The sequence below is a fragment of the Peromyscus californicus genome, unplaced genomic scaffold (genome assembly GCF_007827085.1).
Source record: "Peromyscus californicus insignis strain IS unplaced genomic scaffold, ASM782708v3 Scaffold_14__1_contigs__length_90479793_seg_2, whole genome shotgun sequence".
In the NCBI taxonomy this organism is placed as follows: domain Eukaryota; kingdom Metazoa; phylum Chordata; class Mammalia; order Rodentia; family Cricetidae; genus Peromyscus; species Peromyscus californicus.
Window position 1 is genome coordinate 73,792,639 of NW_026294436.1, and position 23,196 is coordinate 73,815,834.

Below are 23,196 nucleotides of genomic sequence, written 5' to 3' on the forward strand. Positions count from 1 at the left end.
GGATTTTTCAGAACCTCTCAATATAGTAACTGACTCTCAGTATGCTGAAAGAGTAGTATTACATATTGAGACTGCAGAATTTATCCACGATGCTTCAGAATTAACTTCATTATTTATTCAATTACAAGATACAATCAGAAAACGGAGTCATCCTTTATATATAACTCACATCCGATCCCATACTGGTCTGCCAGGCCCTCTAGCACAAGGCAATGATGAGATTGATAAATTATTGATAGGAAATGTGCTGGAGGCCTCAGAATTTCATAAAAAACATCATGTAAATAGTAAAGGTTTAAAAAAGGATTTTTCCATAACCTGGCAACAAGCCAAAGAAATAGTAAAGAAATGTCCTACTTGTTCCTTCTACAATCAAACACCATTACCAGCAGGATGTAACCCAAAGGGTACTCAGAGGAATGAAATCTGGCAGATGGACGTGTTTCACTTTGCAGAATTTGGAAAACTGAAATATGTACACCACACTATCGATACTTATTCAGGATTTCAATGGGCAATGCTTTGAGTTCTGAAAAAGCTGATTCTGTAATCACTCATTTGCTAGAACTTATGGCCATTATGGGTATACCTGCACAAATCAAAACTGATAATGCTCCATCATATGTCTCTGTTAAAATGAAACAGTTTTTTGCTTATTATAATATAAACCATGTTACAGGTATACCACATAATCCTACAGGTCAAGCAGTTATAGAAAGATCAAACAGAACTCTAAAGGATATGCTAAATAAACAAAAAGGAGTAACAAAAACCCCCAGAAATAGACTACATAATGCTCTATTAACTTTGAATTTTCTCAATGCCAATGAGAAAGGAACAACTGCTGCAGAGAGACATTGGATAATAGAAAAAACTACAGAATTAAATCAACCTATATACTTTAAGGATGTGCTGACCTCAGAATGGAAACCAGGGTATGTGTTACGTTGGGGACGAGGTTTTGCTTTTATTTCTACAGGAGAAGATAAGCTGTGGGTACCATCAAAATTGATAAAGGTTCGATTTGAACAAGAGAGACCTCTTAATTAGAGGAGGTGATAGTTCATCAACTATTGTAAACATCCAATTTAAACTAACTTACACCAGTAACACATGCCTTTTCATTTAATCAGATAACTTGTCAAAAAGGAACATCCCCAAAAAACCTTGGGGAAAGGTTTTTGTTTTTGTCTTTTAGGAGAATGAAGGTTAAGGAATTTGAAGAACACTGGACAAATGAGACAACTGAAGAAAAGGAACAAATCATCTATCCTAAGAAACAGAGTGAAATGGCATATGGGTATGTTATCTAAAAAAAATTTTATGTCTTCCTAAATGTTTGTTTCTGCTTTTCTTTAAAGATTTAACACTATTTAACTTCTAATAGTCCCAGTTCAATTAAAATTTAAAGCTGACTTTGGAGTTGGAGAATGGCTCTCTCCTTCTTTAAACTCAAGCATGTTGTTAAAAGGAAAATGCAAACTCCCTGTATCATGCCAGAGGAAAAGAGCCATCTTCTGCTATGGGACAGGAGAAAAGCCAAATTAATTAAGGGACTATTCTATTACGAATCTCAACTCTTTGATTCTATTCTTATTCTTTAAACTTTTCTTAAAGTATGAATTTTATATCAAAATTTACAAGATCAATATATATAGATATATATACATTTTAAACTTTGTTAAGATATAAATGGTCATATACAGTACTAACTAATTCTAAAAAGTCGCATATATAGTCTTTGTGTTCGAGTCTCTTATCAGTTTTTTGCAGGAAATCACGGTTAGGCCTAACATCAACTGAAGTCTCCAGGAAGAAGATGGGGCCCCACAACAACAACAATTCCACGTGGACAATAATAACATCACTAAGCTGACAAACATCATCTACAGATCAGCTTTGAACTACAAAGTGCTCAGAGCAATTTTAAGAAGAGCTAGCTGAGATGATCCAGTCTCAAAGACTACTTGAATAAGGATTTGAGATAAACCCTGAATTTTGGCATTATACACAGACTGGATAACGAAGGATATATTTACCTTTCCTAGAATTTGACAATTAACCTAAAATTTTTCTTTCAGGATAAAGATACCTTCGCCCATACCCAGCAGGAAGCAATTTCAAGAATACGACGCCCACATTCCCAAAGAGGTGGTGTGGGGCGGTTGGTTTTTTTGGTCTTTTAATGGGTTTTGGGTCTGGGATAATTTTCATTGATTAGGGGGCTTGGTTACAAGTTGTTGTCAAGGGTTAGGAAAAAGGCTAAGCAAAGGAGATTAGATTTAAGGTTCTTATTAAAAAAAAAAAAAAAAGAAAGAAAGAAAAGAAAAATGTAAATACTTTACATTGGATTGGATTGTTTTATATTGTATACAAATTATATATATTGAAATTGATATTGTTAGAAAATGTTATATATATTTTTCTAATTGTACCGTTCATCTAACAATGTAATGCAATTTTCTGATCCTTGAATGTTATTACCAACTATTAGGATATAAAGAAATGAAAGTTAGTAGTTAGATATTATAATAGAACTTGTAGTTATATTAGGTATGTTTTCAAGATTGAGTAGATATATTTTAGATAGACAGGTTATCTTCAAACCCTTCAGAGATCTACAGAATATGGCATTTAAAATGTTTTAATAACTTAGAAAATTTTTCTTTTTTGTTATGACTATGAGACATGTCGACTCCTGGCAGTACCAATCTACTTCAGAGAAAATATGGGCATTGAAGAAACTGCAATTGGAGTTAACTTTCATTGTGGCAAAAGTTAGCCACTGGACAACAAAGTATCCTCGAATCAACAGGACAAAATGGACAAACAGGACATAAAACAAAGGATTACTGATTCTTGCCAAAACAAGTGTGGTTATGGCTTTATCAAAAGGCATCTTCAGAGGCCAGGACAATATGGCACCATCCCTGAAGTGGCCTTCGCAATTCGAAAAAGGTACAGTGCCCTTTTCTTCGAAGGCAGCTGAACAGGCAGTGGGCCAATGGCCTCTGATGTGCAATGGAACAGCAGCTGAAACAGTTATTCTTGAAGAGTAACTAAGCTCACGCCTCTCAATAGTAGACTGGCATTTGATGGAGGGATATGGAGAAGAATGGGATGCTGAGATGAAGCCATATATACACAGCCAAGAAGAATGGACAGCTGAATTAAAAAACCATCAACAATTTCCAGAATTTAAAATCCTGAATCATGACATGACACTAGTGGAATTCAGGTGTTTCTGGTACATGGACTGCTCTCACCCAATGTGAGGTTGAACTGTTGACCTTGTGTACATCCTACTTCACAAATGAGTCTGTCAGATATGCTAAGCCTATAGGCTGAAGATGATGCCCCAGCACTTCGGAGAAACCTCAGGTGACTGTCCAGACAGCTGTCTGTTTCTGTCAACTCACAAATTTTTTGGAAGTTGCTTATGTGCACTTCCTGTTTTTATTTTTGTTAGCTAATATTATTTCCTTCTTGGGTCTCTGAGGGAGTTGAAGATTAGTTAGTTATAGTTGAAGGTTAGTTAGTTATAGTTGAAGATTAATTAGGATACATTTTGGACTTACCAAAATAGGATAGATAATGAAATTATTTTCTCTGAATTTGTCAAATACAAATGGACTAGACATTGTTTAGGTATTTATTACTTGTATATATTGTATATAGTTATTATCCTTTTGTATATAGTTTTTCTTATATTAGTTATAAGCTTTTTCTTTTTTTCCTTTTTATTAAAATAGAAAAGGGGAAATATGGTGATATTTTATTTGTATTAAAATGTTATTTGTATGTTAATAAATAAAGTTGCCCGGGGGTCAGAGCTATTAGCAAGCCATAGGAAAGCAGGGCAGTGGTAGCGTACGCTTGTAATTCCAGCACTTAGTAGGCAGAGCTGGGTAAGTCTCTGTGTGTTCAGGGATACAGCCATTATTGGATACACATGCCTTTAATCTTAATACCAATCATGGAAAACCTGGAGGCCTATACAGACAGGCTGTGAGGAGGCGGTCATGTGGTTGGGTTTACAACCAATGAGAAGGCAGGACAGGAACTCTATATAAAGACTTTAACACAGGGGTAGCTCTGGTTCGGAGAGGTAGGACCACTGCAGGAGGAAGGGTAAGGTTTTGGCTCTTAGCTCTGACCTCTTGGCTTTCTTCTTTGCATTGGTTCTGTGTTTATTGTTTGATGGGAAGGTTGGATACATCTACAGCCTGCCGCCTGCTACCATGCTTCCCACCATGATAGACACTTAACCCTCTGGAATCTTAAGCTCAAATAAACTTCTTTTGTAAGTTATTTTGGTTATGGTGTTTTAGCACAGGAACAGAAAAGTAACTAATAAATTTCCAAAGAAAGTTAAAAAGCAAAAGGGAATAAGGGTCAGGCTCAGTTGTAAACAGCATGTTTGGCATGTATGAAATCTAGGGGTCAATCACGCCAAATACATGAAAGACCACAATATTTTTCTCCTTGCACATTATACATGTATGAAACTGTCAAAGAACAAACTCAATAAAAGTTTAAAATGTTTTCCTCTGAAAAGCATGTGCTATGCATACAAATAAAAATTTATTAATATTTGAACAATTCAAGAGCAACTAATCTGACTTCAAACTGCACTCTGAAAACCCTAGCTTTTCCAACTGTATGCTTACAGCACCGAGTCCATGAGGATGCACCATCCACTCTGACCCACCTGGAGTTGGACTCCCGAAGGCGGCTGTGCTGAAGCACAGATGTGGCAGGACTGATGTTGGGGGTAGCGCAGCGGGACGTGCTCAGGTCACACTGGTCTAGCAGCTTGAGCAGCTCTTCCTCAGTGGGGCCACCTGCATCTTAGGAGAGAAGCACTTGTTCACATCTGAGGCCAAAGGTCAGCTTATGACAAATAGCCTCCTGTGTGGTTACGTCCGTACGTACCCTTGTCCTCACTCTTGTTGACCATGTCCATAGCTGTGGTCAGATCCCACATCTGGATGCTGCCGTTCGTGTGGCCTGTGAACAAGTAGCGCCGTGGCCGTGAGCCCATCCTGCTGGAGCCCTCACACTCTCTCACGGTGAACGAGGATATGGTAGTGCAGTCGACAGCCTGGATCTCACAAATCCTGCAAAGACAGCATGGTTGTCACCCAAGGAAGCAACTGCGTACACTGTCTACATGAAATGTTTCCAAACGAACATGTATCTAACATAGTTTTCAAATGGTCCAAGAGAATTGACAGAAAAGACAAGTCTGGTTTCTCTGAAGGAAAAGAGCTTCTCATACATTAGTGTGTTCTCAACTGACAGAAAGAGATGATTTAGTCACAAAAGCCATCCTGAATGTGGACGTCCGCAGAGGGAAGATGTGAGAAAACAAAGAGAAATGCACCCACAGCGTGGTGGTGCGGGGGGAAATGAAAAGAAACCCACTGACTCTGAAAAAGAAAAAGCTTCTGCACAACCTTTACAGTGTGAACCACTCAAGTTCCAACAAGTTCCAGAACTGTGAGCAGGAGAAGCGGCTCAGCAGCAAGAAAGGCCTGAGCAGACGGCCAGTGAGAGGACAAGCGCCTGAGGGGGGGCGGCGGCCACTGGGGGAGATGAGGCCCAGGGCCCACATCCCATCTGGGGTAAACGTCACTATTTCCCACATGTAAGGTCCACTATGATCACTTGTAAAGACATGATTTCTCCTTTATTTCAGTTGGTACAACTTTGAAAAAGATTTATTTTATATATGTGTTAGTGCCTAGATGTATGCCTGGTGCCCCAGGGGGCAGAAAAGGTACTTCCTGCAACTGGAGTTATAGATGGTTGTGAGCTGCCCACCAGGGATGCTGGAAACTGAACCCAGGTTCTCTGCAAAAGCAGCAACCATAGCTCCAGCACCCAGGCACTAGTATTTTAAAAACCTGAAATGAATGTGGAAGCATCAATTTCTTTTTTGTTTTTCAGAACAATCTTTTTCATTATTCATATAATGATTAACATTTGTATTTATAAAGTGACTTAAATTTTTAAAACATCTGTATTTGTGGTTTATTTTTAAAATAAAATAATCGATGTTACTACATGCATGAGAACAAATACGGCTTTGCCACAGTCTCCTGCCATGGGATGGAGTCCTTAGTCTATGGACCGCTTTCTGACCTACTCACTGTCAGCTCCTTCCATTTCTGTCTCCAGGGCCCTGAACTTGTTCTGTTACTGTAGTTTCCCTCTAGATCATAAAATCCATCTTACTCAGAAAACTTTCTAAAATAAACACAGAAGGGGACATTAAAATGGAACATGGATGAAACCGGACCTGTTAGAGCTGGAGTCCAGCTTCAGACAGTTGGCAACTTCTGCACTGTGTACAAATTAACTACAGTACAAACTCTGGATTCACTTTCTAAGAACACACAATCTGTGGGATGGCTTAGGCACATTAGTCATTTTCTAGAATTCAGTCATTAATTACTAATGACTACATGCAAACTTGATGAAAATAAAAGCTATCCACTCTCAGAGTATATTCATGAAAACACCATGTAACAGAGACATGCCAAAGAGAGGCAGAGGGAACTTTAGAGACAGCAGCAGCACCAGCCACACTGAAAAGAAACCCTGGGTGCTTAATGACTACTCACAGGAATTTTACTTGCTCACTTGTCTGACATGCAGAAGAACAAACAGCAAAACTAGGGACAATCATTTTCAAAGTGAAACAAAAATGACAGGAAAGCTCACTTCTACAGCGTCCCCGGCAGCCAGTGACTCTAAGGACTTCCGATCCTGTTTTTGTCACTTTACCATAAGGCACACTGCTGTGGGATGTCTTTCTGTATGCTGTGAATGTGTTGCTCTGATTGACTGATTGATAAATAAAACACTGATTGGCCAGTAGCCAGGCAGGAAGTATAGTATAGGCGGGATAAGCAGAGAAGAGAATTCTGGGAAGTGGAAGACTGAGTCAGGAGACACTGCCAGCCACCGCCATGAGAAGTAAGATGTAAAGATAAGTAAGATGGTAAGTCATGAGCCATGTGGCAACATATAGATTTATAGAAATGGGCTAATTTAAGATGTAAACTAGATAGCCAAGAAGCCTGCCACAGCCATACAGTTTATAAGTATTTTCAGTCTCTGTGTGTTTACTTGGGACAGAGCAGCTACAGGAGCCAGGTGGACACAAGAACACTCCAGCTACAGCACACTCTCCAGACAATGGAACCTTAATCAGCTAGGCAACCGATGAGGTCACTTAAGTTGAATTTACATAGCTAATCAAGGGCAGTATTAGAATTTAGTACGTCTGTCTGCCATGAAATCCACTGATCACCATTAAAATTAGACAAAAAAAATCATCTCTGAAGACAAAGGCAAAAAAGCAAGTCCCAACGCACTCAAGACCAGAGTGGCACCCCTGCTGTATAAGTGCAGGGCACAGGAGAGAGGCCATTCCAGGGGAGAGTGAGGACAAATGTGAACTGACACACAGCTGCTAACTGGGAGCTATGGCAGGTCTGCAGGTCACATGATCATCAGCCCAGCATGACCTTACTTTTGTTCCATGTAGAGATGGTCAGGAAATCTGTAATGTCCCAACTGAGAGACACAGCCATGTAGAAAATGTTTGTGCATGATGGGAAATGTTTAAATTCAAAGGTTTGTTTTCTTTTCTATGGTGCTCTCAGTCTGTTAAATCCTGAGTCAATGAAGATTTTGTGATTCACCTTTTTAGTAGTTAACTAGCACAGAACTTTTGTCTTAATGTGGTTAGTGCATTCTTCCACCTCTAACAAAGGCAACTTCTGAATATACATCTTTCTGTGAAGTGTTACCTTTTTCCAGTGGACGACAGCCTGACAAACAGCTTGTTAGTGATGGGAACAACTTTCTGAATAAACACTTGTTGATCATCTCGTTCTCCAAAAGGTCCTGTGTCAGAAAATAGGAAGGTCAGACTGGTTGAGAAACGGTTTCCTTTACAAAAGCACATCAATTCTAACACTTTCTCCCCAAACAACCGTCATGCCTGTTGCTGTGGCACAAGCCCTAAATCAGTGTCACACACAAGCAAAATATGTCCATCTGCACTAAATTTTACAATAGAAATATGTAACATTTGGTTTTTTTAAGTATTTCTTTTGAGGTGTGTGTGTGTGCGTGCGTGCGCGCGCACGTGTGTGAACATGTCTAAGAATATGTGAATGTGTGAGTGTATCTGCATGAGTGTGTGTCTGAGTGTGTCTGCGTGGGCATCTAGTTGTGTCAGTATACCACTGTACGTGTGTGTATGTGTGTGTGTCTGTGTGTGTTGCCACATGTGAGAACAAGTCCAGAGAGGCCAGAAGGCGGCACTGGATGCCAAGAAGCTTCCCTATGTGTATGCTGGAACTGAACTCATATCTTCCAGAAGAGCAGGGAGTACTCTTCATTGTTAAGCCATATCTTCAGTCCCACAATACTTCAAAATTGTATTTTATGCATTAAAGACGTATAAGCTGAGGGCAATTGTTCTTGAAGGATCTGCAGGAACAGTACCAGAAGGATCCTTTGGTCCCTTTGGTTTAGATTCTGACAACCCAGACAAAGGCTTGGGAGCATGGCCTCGATCCTTAGCTCCGACAGGGCAAGAGTGGATATACACTAAATCACTTCATGTATCCCTACTACTGTTTTGAAAGCCTACAAGCAGAAATGTAACATCTTCTGAAGATTAACTTCAAAAAATGGAATGTAACGGTGCTGGTGAGATGCCTCTGCAGTTAAAGGCACTTGTCACCAAGCTTGATGTCCTGAGTTGGATTTCCACACTCACACAGAGGGAGAGAACCGACTTCACGTGTGTGCTCTGGCAAGATCGAGCACAAACACAGGAACGCCCACTCAAGTGCACACACACAAAATGTAATGTTTTTTAAAGAATTTAAGTAATCAGAGGCCTCCATCAACCACATTGCTCCTTCGGTGTTTTTCTATTTTCTCAGGACACAAAGTAAAGAAATAATTTTGCATCAAGTTCCAGAAAACACCATCAGCAGCTGCCACCAAGCAGGCGTCTGCACACAGTGCCCAGCAGCACTTTGTCCAGGGCTCCTGGATGACGAATTCTTCAGTTTAGAGTGTTTTGACTTCTGTAATTTTCACATCCAGAATGAGACACCTTGAGGACAGGACATCGGTCTAAACAAAGATCTAACAGGATGAAGGGACCCAAGTTTCACTGTGCAGAACTTTCCACCTTTCACACAGGGCTGAAAGAGCTGTAGATGACTGGGATTCAGACTTCTGGACTATGGATGCTCAGCCTATTTGGGGCTGCACTCAAAGGTTTTCAATATAAAAATGAAAGGCTTCAGCTGGAGAGATGGCTTAGAGGTTAAAAGCACTTGCTGCTCTTATAGAAGACCTGCGTTCAGTTCCTAGCTCCCACACAGTGGTTCACAACCGTATGTAACCCCAGTTCTGGAGATCAGCTGCCCTCTTCTGTCATCCAACAAATAAATACAAAATAAAAAAGACATAAAATAAAAATACATCATTTTTTTACAAAATGACTCAATTACTTCTCCTCTATTATACTTGGCAAGGAAGGGAAGACTGAACCAAACTATAAAAGAAAATCCTGCCATGAGAAACTGAGGAGATTAATAACTTTCTTTATTACACTCATTAACAGAAGCTTTTCCATAAAAAGTATGTGGCACACACAAACTTCCACATAACAAGTTCTTTGTTGTTGCTGACGTGCTGGGGAAGCAGGCTGACACCGAGTTATATCCCCAGCCTTCATCTCACATGCATGGGCACACCCACTTACAAAAGGAACAGTGGCATTTTCATCGCTAGGTGGTAAATGCTGGCTCTGTGCTTCCTAGGTGCTACATAAGGAAAGCAACCATCATCGTCCCCATTTCACAGATGAACAGTACGCAGACTGAGAATCAGGCTAACCACACCACTTTTGCTGGGAGCAGAGTACAGTGATGTGCACAGGCTGATCAAACAACTCCAATTCCATAACAACGCTGACTCTTCCCAGCTTCAATTTTATTCTCAATAATCGTTAAAAACAAAAGAAAAAATGTCAAGTTTCAATTATGCACAGCAATCAATCACAGCATTAGTTACAAACAAATCTAGCTGGTTAGCATTTGAAGATAACCCTTAAAGGAGGAAATGCTAGTAAGAGGAAATTGTTTATCTTAACTTCTTAAATAATAACAAATGTTTCAATAGTGTAATTTGTAAATTCACAGAACTAATAAGGAAACGATAGGGCCTGGGAAGACAGCTGCCTCAGTAAAGCACACAGACCTGAGCTCAAGTCCCAGAGTCCACAGGAACACGCCAGGGCCAGGCTGGTATGAAATCCCCACGCCGGAGAGGCGGAGACAGGCAGGTCCCTGGAGGGCACTGGCCAGCCAGGCTAGACTATTTGGTGAGTGCCAGGCCAGCAGAGACCCTGTGTCAGCATCATTCTGAGGTCAGCCTACACCTACACACACACACCTACACACACACACACTAAAAAAAAATACTTTGAATGACTTTCAAAATTAAAATATAAAATTAACATGATAACCCCAGTCCTAGATTTCCAAATCTTGGAAGATACCTACCTATGTCATTTCCAGAGGAGTAGCTGCCATGGCTTTCTGTCTCCTCCAAGGACAGGATCTTGAATGACGCTAAGGGAGTCGAGCCTGGCTGAGTGGAGATCATCCCTCTGAACCGCGTGACTGTCCACGTACGGACATGGTTGTTGTCGGCACACACTAGGAAAGAACACAGAGTCACCACACCACTCTGAAACATCGCAGCTTCTTCTACAGTAAGCAGATCATAGTACACTGTAAAAGGCAGATTGCACATTTATCTGAGAACTACTCAATTTGTTCTAGTTAACCAGAGTGGGAGAACTGGGCCTGGGAAGATGACTCGGCAGGTGGACACTTGCCACCAAGCCTGACGGCCCGAGTTCCCTCTCCAGAACTCATACGGTCAAAGGTGAGAACTGACTCCTGTAAGGTGCCCTCTGACCTCTACACACAGGCTGTGGCATGTGCAAAAACAGGTACATGCATACACACAAGACCAGCAAATAAATATAATAATAATGTTTGAAGTTAGAGAACCAAATATAATTCTCTTGCTGCAAACACGACAGCATTTAAGGAAGCCTGTGAGCTCCTTTAAAAACAGCAGAGCCAGGTGTGGAGGAAGGCATGGCACCAGGCCAGCCTGGAGACATAGTAAGTGCAGGCCAGCAAGATCTTGTTTGAAACAAACAATAAAACCAAGACACAAATGTGGAAAGTTTCTAAGTTTGAGAAAGAAGTGCTTTATGTCACTCAGACACTGACCAGCCTAAGCCAGGAGTGGCTGAAAACTGGTGATAAGCACTTTTCAAATATCTTATAGGAACCTGTTACTTATTGCTCATTCACAGTCACATTAGAGTCTACACTAGAGCTGGACATTATTTCTATAAAAAAGTATGCATTAATACACATATTCCAATTAGGCTTTTAAAATCTTTTAATTAAACCTTTTAATTATTATTTGCATTTGTTGGGAGGGTGATTATGAGACAGGGTCTTTCTATATAGCCCTGGCTATTCTGGAACTCACCATGTAGATCAGGCTGGCCTAGAACTTACAAAGATCTGACTACCTCTGCCTCCCAAGTTCTGGGATTAAAGGTGTGTGCTACAACATCTGGCTAAATTTTTTAATGTGAATGTCTGTCATGTCATGTGTGCCTACCCTCAGAGACCAGGAGGGGGTGTCAGGTCCCCTGGAGTTGGAATTACAGGCAGTTATGTGTTGCTGGAATCTTAAAGGGACTTATTAATAAAATCAAGCCTGAGGCCAGTTATTGGGGTGAATGCTGGAAGATCAGAGAAGCAGAACGAGTCACAGCTACCTCAACTTGCCAATTCCTCAGCTGATCCTGTTTCCTCAGACTGGATGCCTCTGAGTCCCCATCCAGAATGAATCTCAGCTGAACTGTGCTGCTCGAAAGCCTGAAAGCTTAACCAGCCAAATGCTTCTAGTTTCTGGTCCTCACGCCTTATATACCTTTCTGCTTTCTGCCATCACTCCCTGGGATTAAAGGCTCACTTCTTGGGATTAAAGGTGTGTGTCACCATGCCTGGCTGTTTCCAATGTGGCCTTGAACTCACAGAGATCCAGAGAGATTTCTGCCTCTGGAATGCTAGGATTAAAGGCGTGTGCTACCACTGCTTATCCTCTATGTTTAATATTGTGGCTGTCCTGTTCTCTGACCCCAGATAAGTTTATTAGTGTGCACAATATTTTGTGCACATCACCACAGTTATGAGCTATCTGATATGGGTGCTGGGATCAAACTTGGGTCCTCTGGAAGACAACAAGCATTCCTAAGCATGAGCCCTCTCCATAGCCCCAGGGTTTATCTAATTTCTGACTAGGAATACGAGCTTAGGAATAGTGAGTTACTTCCTAATCTCGCTCCACATTTTTGTTCTAAATGGGCATGCTTATTACAAAGATATACCCCAAAACATGAAACCATTCAGGCAGGAAATATACTTTTTTGCTTGGTTTAACAAGAAAAACGAAAAACTAACTTGCCATTTGTAATGATTTTAAAAAGCATCTTCTGTAAATACTAGGAATGTAAAACTTCTATACAGAAATCACAGTTCTATCCATTTTGTATTTTGAAGAAAACTGTAGGAAGTAACTCCAGCGAATACCAATAAATAACCAATCTGCACTCTGCAGTAGTAACAGAATCCTCAGTTCTCAGAGTCACAGTGAAGAACAGGAGGCACGGGAAGGTGTTTAACCAGTCTCGTGGGAAATGGCCCCGACTTCTCCAAACTTAGCAGGACTGAGAAGACAAATAATTGAAGCGATTCGGGATAATTCAAGTGTCCAAGACAGAACTCTGTGCCTACACCATCCTGCAAAGACTCATTTCAGACACTAGGAAGTACACCACAAAAGCACACGGCTGCATTTACGTCAGTAGCCACCAGGGGGCAGAGGAGATGAGAACACAGAACACTCGAGTCTTGTGCTTAAACTAGGCATTTTTCTTAACAACTTATTCAGACTAATATGTAACATTCCATGTTGAAATATGAATTATTTTAGGCATTTCTTTGGCATCACACACGACGCTAACATAGCCACCACCAACAGTTATGAGGATCTCAAAGCACTACCCTTTAACCAGCATGGCACAGCGAAGAGCTTAGTGTCACAAGACCACCCATACTGCATACACATTTCCAGCATCTTTGTGTAAAGAGCCACACTCAAGGGCTGAGAGTAGAGAGCAGAACACAAGTACTGCAGCTGCAGAACTGATCTTCTAGGAGACAGAAGACAGGCAAACAGTAACAATCACATGGTAAGCCTGTGAAGAACACACGGGAGACTCTAGCAGACAGGGTAGTTAATTTTACATAGACTGGGAGACCTGATTGAGGAGGTGTGTGAGAGTCTGGAGGACAGAGAGGAAGTGTGTGAGAGTCTGGAGGACAGAGGGGAAGTGTGTGTGAGTCTGGAGGACAGAGAGGAAGTGTGTGTGAATCTGGAGGACAGCACAACCAAACAAGTACGTGGAAACCTAAACTTGTCAAACAAAATGAACCAGAACAAAATAGTCTAAGGCACTTTTACAAAACAGAAAAGCCAATAGCTCAGAGTGTCATGATCCAAAGAATGTAGGTTGGCTCTAGGACAATATTTAGAAGGTAAATAAATGTAGACTTCGTGCTACACAGGAAAGCCAGTGGTATTCCGATCTAGATTGTATTTCTATGGGGCCTGGGATGAGCTGTCCAGTACCTGCCGTAACCAGCGGAGAAATGACTTAAGTCACTGGATTGAGGCAACAGGAGAGATCAGTTCTGCAACACACGCGGCAGCAAGAACCATTTACTGGTGTGTTGGGTGCATTCAGGTTAAAAGCAAAGGGGAACCCAGTGGAATCCCCAAATTTTGAGTGGAGGTAAATAGATGGTGATGCTGTACATTATGGTGGCTTCTCAGTTCTCTATTAATGATAAACATCTCTACTTTGCCCAGGTTTGATTTGGGCTACCTGTTGAACATAATACATGAGACACAGAAGCAGGACAGGTAAGTTTTCAACTCTAGGTGGAGAAGTCAGAGCAGGACTGGAATGCATGGTCCGACAAATAGTCAGATCATCAGGGAACATACAGAGAACAGAGGCTAAGAAAGCACTCTCAGACGAGCAAGGGAGCAGAACTAGAAGGGAGAAAAGGACCAACGGCATCGGGTGAGCACTGCTTCATAAAGCACATATGGACCAGTGAGGCGCTTGACAGAGGTTAAGTATTCACTCACTCATTGGTCCAGCATTCACTGAGAACAGAAGATCTTTTCATGCTGTTCAAATAAACACAGCCAGCATATGAAAATGATGCTTATGAACACACAGAGGGCAGGGTTCCTCCAAAGCATGTGCTACAGACAACTCACAACTGAAATGTCACCACATCTGGAAATCATCTAGGAATTCCTTGCATGAATTTCTTCTATGGAATTTTACTTTGTTAAAAAAGTGGCCCTCGGGGCTGGAGAGATGGCTCAGTGGTTAAGAGCACTGCTTGTTCTTCCAGAGGTCCTGAGTTCAATTCCCAGCAACCACATGGTGGTTCACAACCATCTGTAATGAGATCTGATGCCCTCTTCTGGCCTGCAGGTATACCTGCAGACAGAACACTGTATAATAAATAAATAAATAAATAAATAAATAAATAAATAAATAAATAAATCTTTAAAAAAAAAAAAAAAGTGGCCCTCATTAAGCTATGAAATTAACATGTAATATTTATTTCATTATCTAAATATTTAAAGTTTTGTGATTACAGGGAACCATAAACACAAAATGTTATTTTCTTCAAACAATTTTATGTATTGTTATGAAATTTTAACATTTTATAAGGTAACCAGCTATCAAAATATACCTCTAAGTCTATAACTTTCGCTTAAAACTGAAGATAACCAAAAAAAATTACATTGAAGTTCAAACATAGAAAATCTTCTCAGCAGTGATCTGATATGCATCTTGCCATAAGAAGGAAATATCAGAGAATAAGCAGAGATACCATATGGCCTAAGTTTACATACAGTACACCCAGGCCAAGTCCAAGCCACAACCCTCCAGTCACAGGCCCAGCGTAGACCACAAGGAAAGCAGGCAGCCCGCGGCGGGCATCATGGGGTCTTCTGTACCTGACACCAGGTGCTTCTCAGACAGCATGATCTTTGTGACGGGGCTGCGGTGGACTGTGAAGGTCTGGAAGAGCTGCGGCCCTGACCCGACAGTCTCAGGGTGCTGTACAATCACTCGCACGGCTCCGGAGCTCGTACCGTAGGCGATCTCAATCCAGTTTCCGCTGACACCTAGGAGCCACAGTAAAGCAGTGTGTTGCAATGATTAAAGAAAGCTGTACCGCAAGGCTCCCTGTGACAAGAGGCAGAGTGGGAATCAGAGCGCATGACCAAACCACTCACAAACACACCTGAGACTGCTCAGCCGTCACACAGTCTAAACTTCTGTGTAAGTCTCCCTGGACCCTCATTCCACAGCAGAACTGCTCCCCCACCCCTGCACTGTCGTGGGTGTTGCTGTGGCAATTCCACACTAACTCTATACTCACACATCTACCTCCGCTCCTTACTGACAGAAACTGAGTCACTGGTGCTTCAGAACGCCTGAGATAGCACTAACTCAGTACAGATTAGGAAACTAATAACCTGCTGTGCCAGGCCTACCAGGGACACAGCATCCCCACAGCAGCGTTCCGTGGGACTTACAGATCCGAGTGGCCGTGGCTTTTTACTTCTGCTACAGAACTGAGCCATCCTTGAGTGAGCAAGTATCGCCTACACAAACAGCCTCAGACACCACTAAGTGGGTCAGGCACACCACACGCAATGCTCAACCACACGGCCGACCATGATGCCTCCTCCAATCCAGCCTGGCTCAGCTGTAGCTCTGCATTTCTTCTCTTTTCCTTCCTATTTGAAAAGGTTCATTTTTATTTTATGTATATGGCTGCTGCTTCAGCTGCATGCATATCTGTGCCCCAGCTACATGCCTGGTATCCCTGGAGCCGCAAGAGGGTGCTAGATCTCCTGGAACTGGGATTATAAACAGCTGTGATCTGTCATCTCAGTTCTACAGACAAAACCTGAGTCCTCTGGAGGAGCAGCGAGCGCTGAGGCATCATGCCTGCCCTCATAGCTTTTCTTAAACAGGTGCCACATACCACTACAAATCGAAAAACAGGATCTTGCTGGCCTGCATTCTAACAGGCTTCACAGGTAGAGAACTGTGGGCTTTCCCTCGTTCACCTGAAACACCCACCAAAGGGACAGAGCACAGAACAGGGACACTCCAGCCAAACAGACGCCATTCTCATGATTCCAAAGTATTGCCAACATGAGGAAGGACTTTGATTTCTAAAACTTCCCAAGTTCTACCTTAGTGTAAATCAGACTGGGGGTGGGAATCCATACTTCATTACATTTGTTCTAGAGCAGAGCTCAGCAAGCTTTCTCTAAAGGGACAAGTAGTAATTAAGTCTTTTAACTTCTGCTTCCCACACTGTGTGTCACCACCTCTCAGTTCCATCACTGAAAGCAGCTACGGACAGTGCAGAGAACTACTGAAAAAAGAAAGAGGGAGGCAGGGAGGGAGGGCTAGCATGTATAACAACCCATGGTTGTGGCCCCCAGTCTAGGAAAACAGGATTTAAATTGGACTAAAACGTCAGCCATTTCAGCATGCACTATCATTCTTTAGTGCTGATGATTATTTTACCTAATAATTTCAGTAAAATACAAGCATCACACTCAAGCACATGGTCTGTCCCCAGGTACATGTTAACATGTTAGTATTTCTCAGCATTCCTTCATTACAAGGCATCTTCCAATAGTAAACTCTAAATATACGCAGTCTCAAGAACCCCCGAGGCTGGCCATGTACTGACTTGTTTTGGGGGTGAGGTAAACACTCAGCGCAGTGATGGCATCATTGGAGGGGTCATGATAGAGTTCAGTGACAAGGAGGTCGTTATCCTTCATCCGCAATGGGAACTTCTGCATGTCTGTAGACAAGAACACATGGTCAGAACTAGAAGTGAGGCCTCTGTGTCCTCAGGTAGAAAGCATGCTGGACACTCACCTATGTAATATACCGATCCATTGCTGCATCCCAGGAGAAGGAAGGAGCCTGCCGTGTCGTAACTGGTTATGGGAACAACATCCTGCACCTGATGCAGCAAGGTCATTACACGTTAGGAAGGGTCCTTCCTCGTTTCTGTTCCAATGTCCTCAAAACACTGATTCCTTTGGGTATTTAGGAAGGCTTAGATCATGAACTGTCTTTAAGCTCCAGTGAATTGAAAAGCACCCACAGCTTTGAAAATACATGTTTTAACATGGTTGCATCCCACAGCAGCCCATACTCTCCCAAGTCAGATGCATCATGTCCTCTGCAAGTGATCACATCACAGCCCCCGAAACTAGAAGACCAAGGCAAACCTCCCCTTTCCTCCTAACTCACTCATATACACTAAAGTGCCGAAGCCACACAGTGCATAACCAGAACTAGTGAACAGCACAAGTGACTTTCAGACAGAATGCAGCTGCCTGACAACCTGTTACAATTTCTTCAAGTGGACAGCGTTCTGCTTTTACTGTCCTTACTGAAAAGTCTTCTGGGAAAGGGCAGAGGCAGGCTCCCGTGTGAACTGTTTTCCAGGTACTAGAATTAAACAGTGCCTCTTCAAAGCAATCAGTCTGCTTTGCAAACAAGGAACTGTGAATCCAAAGACTTAAGTTACTACAAAAAATAAAACCAAGGAAACCAAGTGGCGGCAGCAGGCAACGGGATTAAATGTCTACAGCCAGGCCAGAGGGCGTCGTGTCAAAGTCCCTAACGGCCTAATGATGTTGTGAAGCCGGGAGTCAAGAGGCCAGGACAGGTGCCCAGCAGTGAACTCCGCACACCGGCCAGCCCTTCTCATGCTTCTTTCCAGCAAGGGCAAGAGCTGCGTGTGTTCTGCTGCGTGCATGCACTTTCTTTCTGTGCTACAGCTCATCTAACAGCGTGCACGCAACTCGAGGAGCCTGTACCCCTCCCACAGAGAAGGAGAACCAGAAGAGAATTCTCGAGTGTCAGGCACAGAAGCCAAGTGTGTAGTGTAATCACAGGAGGGGGAGAGAGTGGCACCTCAGCAGAGGTCAGGAGAGAAACCAGAGAGCAGAAGGACTCTAGGATCCACACAAGAAAAGCGTCTTCCAGAACAAGAAGAGCAAGGCAGAGCCTCCGTCCGCTCTAGCTATGGAGCAGGCACCTGAAAGTAACGATTCCTCTAAGCTCTTCACACACAGGGCCCTCTGCTCTGCACACATCTTTAGTTCCAGTCAACGCGCTGCACTAGGGAAGTCTGCAGACAACGCCAGCACCTCACCTCCACGCTGGTCAGGCCTCTCAGAGGACGTGGCAGCATCTCCTGCGGCCGGCCTGTGACTGCCAGTGCTTCCAAGCGGAAGTAAGGCTGTCTGAGAGTAAAGGCAGCTTTGCCTGCCACTCACCAGCTCCGGCCCCAGCTGGCTGGATCTCTCCAGCTCCAGTACTACACAAGAACTTCCGCACCTACACCAGGGTCTCCAGAGCAGGGAGAGCAGGGGTCAGGTCCAGACTCCGCTTTGGAGTCACTTCTTGCTAAGATTGGTAGCAGCCTGGAGCTTCTAAGGCTCATCTCAGGAAAACACTGTCTGCTGGTCTACAGAAAGAGGCCTCCCCCCCACAGGTCCAGCCTACTCCATAAGGCCACAGAGTTTACTCTGGATCCTTACTCAGGGTCAGTGTCTCCTCCTCAAGCTCAGTCTCCACTGCTGAGCCATCGCTGAAGCCATCTTCACTGAGTCTCCACCCTCACAATGAATACAGGAAATACTCTCCCATCTTTTCAGAGGCAAAGTATATATACCCCACTGTTGCTTTCCAGGACAGACATCCACAGGACTCTCCATGTTCTGAGAGAATAAAACGTGTGATCAATCTTTGCTTGAATCTATCTTTTTAGTGTAAGTCGAAATTTCAACTCAAAGAACTTGGGAAATGATGGTACTTAGGTTGAGCTCCCTATTTGACAACACTTATGAATGCTTTATTACTAACCCTTTGTGGCATCATGGTGTATGTGTGTGCTATGATGTATGAGAAGGGAGAGATTAAATTAACAGGGAGTAAGAAATAAAGCCCAATTTGTTATCTCAACTAGATTGGCTTTTATAACATTTCATTGGCATTTTATTAAGGCACAGTTGAGATGCTGATAGAAAACTATGAATTTTACAATGTTTTTTAAGGTTAATTGCAGATGTGAAGCTTAGTGAGTCATCTAACTAACATGTCAAATCCATCCTGACTGTACATTTAAAGTAAAGAACTCAGGGATTGATTGCCCTGTGAACTTCCTCTGCTATTTGTGGCCAGAATGTTGCTAAAGGCCAAATCAGAGCCAAGTCAACTAGTGCTCCAGCAGTCCCGGGAGCCAGCCTGCAGTCAGAGCTGTCTCCTGAGATCTGCAGACAGGAGGCTGAGGCTACAGAGCAGGCCATCTCTGAGATACACTAGGGAGAAATCCAGCTGGGTTCTAAAGCTCGTTTGCTGCACGGGTGCACAACTTTCCCAGGGTCTTTCTGAAATGTGCAACAAATCCTTATGTCAGATACGGTTTTTAGCATGCATGCTCCAGGCATGAAGAGTCAGGTGATACACAGACAAACACCCAAGGCTAAGACCAGCACGACATCCCCAGTTCCAGTCTGGATCTCAAAGCTAGGAAAGCCTTTATGCTCAGTTCTGACATCAGTGAAAGGCCAAAAAGAAAATAAACCAGCTGCTCCTTCCAGGGTCACAGGGCAGCGCTTCCATGTGTGGACAACGTGTAACACAAGTGAGAGAGCACAACTCCCCTAACTCACACTCTTCTCCACAGGGCTCCAGCAGCAGGCGCTCCTGGTGACTCTCCATTCTGCATCCACCCGTGTCAATGCCTCTCCCTGTTCCTTGGCCTATGGCATTCACACCGACAGCCACTGCAGTGCCTTTGCTCCATTTAGTATAACCCCTTCTATGCAAACCTGACTTCTATGTCTTCACTGAAACTCAAACAACTTCCCAGACTATCACCCCTTAACTAAGACTCATCCAGGGTTACCAGCTCCCAGTTCCTCAGTCCTAAGATCTGAGGAATGTTCCTCCAGAACCTCATGTCAATCATGTCACATCCTCCCCCAGCCTGTCACTTTGAAATCCACCCTTCACCTCTGCTGAGTATCTTGTCATCTGGCTCAGCTTACGTGTACCTATTTTCTATTCCCGATGCCTACAAGCTCACCCAGATGCCCCGAGGGTTCCCATTCATCAGCATGTATGCTGGGTTCACTCCAAGACCCGCAACATACCAAAACCTTGGCTGCACAAGTGTAAGAGACACAGTATTTGCAGGTCACCTCTGATCCATCATCTCTAGACTCTCTAGCATTTTCTAATGTGAATGCTATTCCACCAGCTGAGCTCTGTATTGCTAGGAACAATAATAAGGAAGATGTCAATCCTGTTTTGGAATGCTCTCAATCCAGCTGGCTCAATCTATGGATTCACAACCCAGGGATATGGAGAACTGGCTGCGTTTTCAAGTCAGCTCAACAAGAGATTCAACAGGCTGCAGTGTGAGAATGGTTCCAGCCCCTCACTGCCACCACTCTCTTCCCAATTCCTTCCAAGTTATCAATCTGCTTAAGTTCCCTCCAGTCCCCTGATATCCCATTTCTTTCCCGAGTTGCCTTCTCAGAGCTTCCTTGTTATCTTGGTCCAACAACTCTGCCATCATTCTATTTTCTCAGCCCTTGGTACGCATGCTGCATTCACCTAAACAAAACACTACACTTGCTTTTCCCTGTTCCTGTCCCAGTTCTCAGTACTAATGGATCACTTAGCCCATGAATTCTTGTGGTCCTTGGTAACACACTCCCACATACTCTCCTTCCTCACCATCTGTCCCAGAGAACGGAGGGTCTGGATAGCCTCTCTAGCTGAGCTCTGCATCCCACACCCTCCTCACTTCTGCAGAAAAAGTCACACTCCATCCTTTCTGGTCTCCAGTGCTTTCTCTACAACTCCCCTTTCCTAAAACATGCTCAAGCTTCTCCTACCCTAGAAAAAAAAAACAAAAAGCATAGTCCCTTAAGTGTAGTTAGCTTAGAAAGAGACCAAAAAAAAAACAACAAACAAACCAAAAACAAACAAACAAAAATCCCTGAAAACCCTTCTTGACCTTCATATTATTACTTCTGAAGCCCTTAATTTCTTCCCCCCTTTTTTCAGAATCCACTGTCAGCCACTTTTCCAATCTGGTCTCATTCTCCTTAAGCCCTGGAAGGTGTTTTTAGCTGACTACTTAGTATCTCTGAACAGCCTATCTACGTCTAGACTCAGCTATGATCTCACTCAATAAATGAAGTTTGCTTGATTCCCATGCACACAACATAGCTCTTAAAAATCTCAGGGAAATGGAAACAAAAATTGCCAAGACTCAGTTTAAAGCTTATCATTATATAAATAAAACAAACTCCCCTTAAATAGTACGATTTTTATGTAGAAACAAGTCTCCCATTGGCGGGACGTACTCAACCACTGGTGGAAATTCTGTAAGAAGGGGCAGTCAGCATGAAACTATGTTCACTTCATAATGAGCATTAGTTGAGACTAACCTGCCAATGCTGAGTGACAGCATTCCACACTCCCACTTTTCCTGTGTGACTCGTGGCCACCAACTGGTTCCCAATAAAGAAGAGGGCATCTACAGGAACACCAAGACTGAACACACCTTAAATGGCAAAAGAAAACAGACATTAATCAGGCACCATTTTTATAACCAGCTACAACCTAGATTAAAAGCATCTTTAGGTTACTGACTTAAGCCTACCGACTGTGCTCTATGCTCAATAGGGACCAGAAATAAGGCAGAACTTCGAAGTTCTTAAGCCGCTCTGGAACTCTTGAAGCAGAGGGGACTGACTGCCCAGCAATCTCCCATAGCCATGCTATCTCCCATTGGGGTCCTCAATCCTAGCTCACCATCACAACCTGCTCGGCAGGAATAGCAAGGACTCTGTGACTAGGCAAGACCTGCTAAGATCTGCTGGAAATCCAGAGGTAGCCTGCTCATAGACTAGATCTTGGGGACACTGACTAAGGACATAGACTTGGCAACCCAACTATCCTGAAGGGGTCTAAAAATGCAGAAAGAAGTAAACAGAAGACCAAAAGGTCACACTGTACTCAAAACAAGCACTTAAGCCTTTAATTACAAGCTTATTTTACCCCACCACTGTTTTCCAGTATTTACATTGCAGTCAAACTAGCGAAAAAAGGAACTGTATAAAGCAGATGATTTCTAAAAGAAGATAAAAACACAAAGAGACTGATTTTAACAGGTTTTACAGTTAGTAAAGTGCATTCAACTCTAATACAAAAGAAGGATGTACAGGGACAGTAACATTGAGAAGGGTAAAGGAGACAGGTAAAGGGCTGAGGAAAAAGTCATGGGAGTTGGGTTTTCAACGGTCTACAGTGTCATCAACTGGAGAATCAGAAAGGCTAAGTTAAAACTCTGAGAACAGGGCAGTGCGATCTAAGGCAAGAGTTTGACTCCAGGCTCCTCTCAGGTACACATGGGGCCTATGCACTGGCCTGTCTCCAGCAGTGTCTGGACAGGAAGCCTGGCTCTGATGAGTTACCATCATCGCCACACTTCCTGTTCTTCCTACGTAATCACCTATGAAAAGCTCAAGCCAAACGTCTCAGTCATCATTCTCACTGTAAAAATGGTGTGATGAAACTCGGACACCAAAATGGTGACAATAAAACATCTTATTTGAGAAACACCTTCTGGGAAATGTCTTTTAATCCAGTAATTCAGGAAACTGAGTCCACTCTATAAATCCTGCTTTGTGTGGACCATTACTAAAGCATTTCAAAAATGTGCCTGTGTGCCAATGGGAAGAATTGTTTTCAACATTTAGCTACCAAAACAAAGACTCATGAGGCCTTAAAGAACTCAGGGGGGAAACAAAGTGTACTTTAAGAAGCATAACCCA

At 42.8% G+C, this 23,196-nt stretch overlaps 1 protein-coding gene across 4 annotated transcripts in view; it reads right to left on the reverse strand.

The window, feature by feature from the left end:
- The window catches only part of Kctd3 (potassium channel tetramerization domain containing 3), a 51,786-nt gene that overhangs the window by 7,103 nt on the left and 21,487 nt on the right, over positions 1-23,196 (reverse strand). For 2 of the 4 annotated variants that reach the window (XM_052737976.1, XM_052737978.1), the window contains exons 10-17: positions 21,808-21,923; positions 17,204-17,291; positions 17,010-17,126; positions 15,247-15,417; positions 10,608-10,763; positions 7,824-7,920; positions 4,936-5,120; positions 4,712-4,850 (exon numbers count right to left, since the gene is read on the reverse strand). In XM_052737976.1, the coding sequence (XP_052593936.1) occupies positions 4,712-4,850; positions 4,936-5,120; positions 7,824-7,920; positions 10,608-10,763; positions 15,247-15,417; positions 17,010-17,126; positions 17,204-17,291; positions 21,808-21,923 (1,069 nt within the window). The remainder of the gene's footprint in view (positions 1-4,711; positions 4,851-4,935; positions 5,121-7,823; positions 7,921-10,607; positions 10,764-15,246; positions 15,418-17,009; positions 17,127-17,203; positions 17,292-21,807; positions 21,924-23,196) is intronic. The other 2 variants (XM_052737977.1, XM_052737980.1) reach the window with 2 other exon arrangements.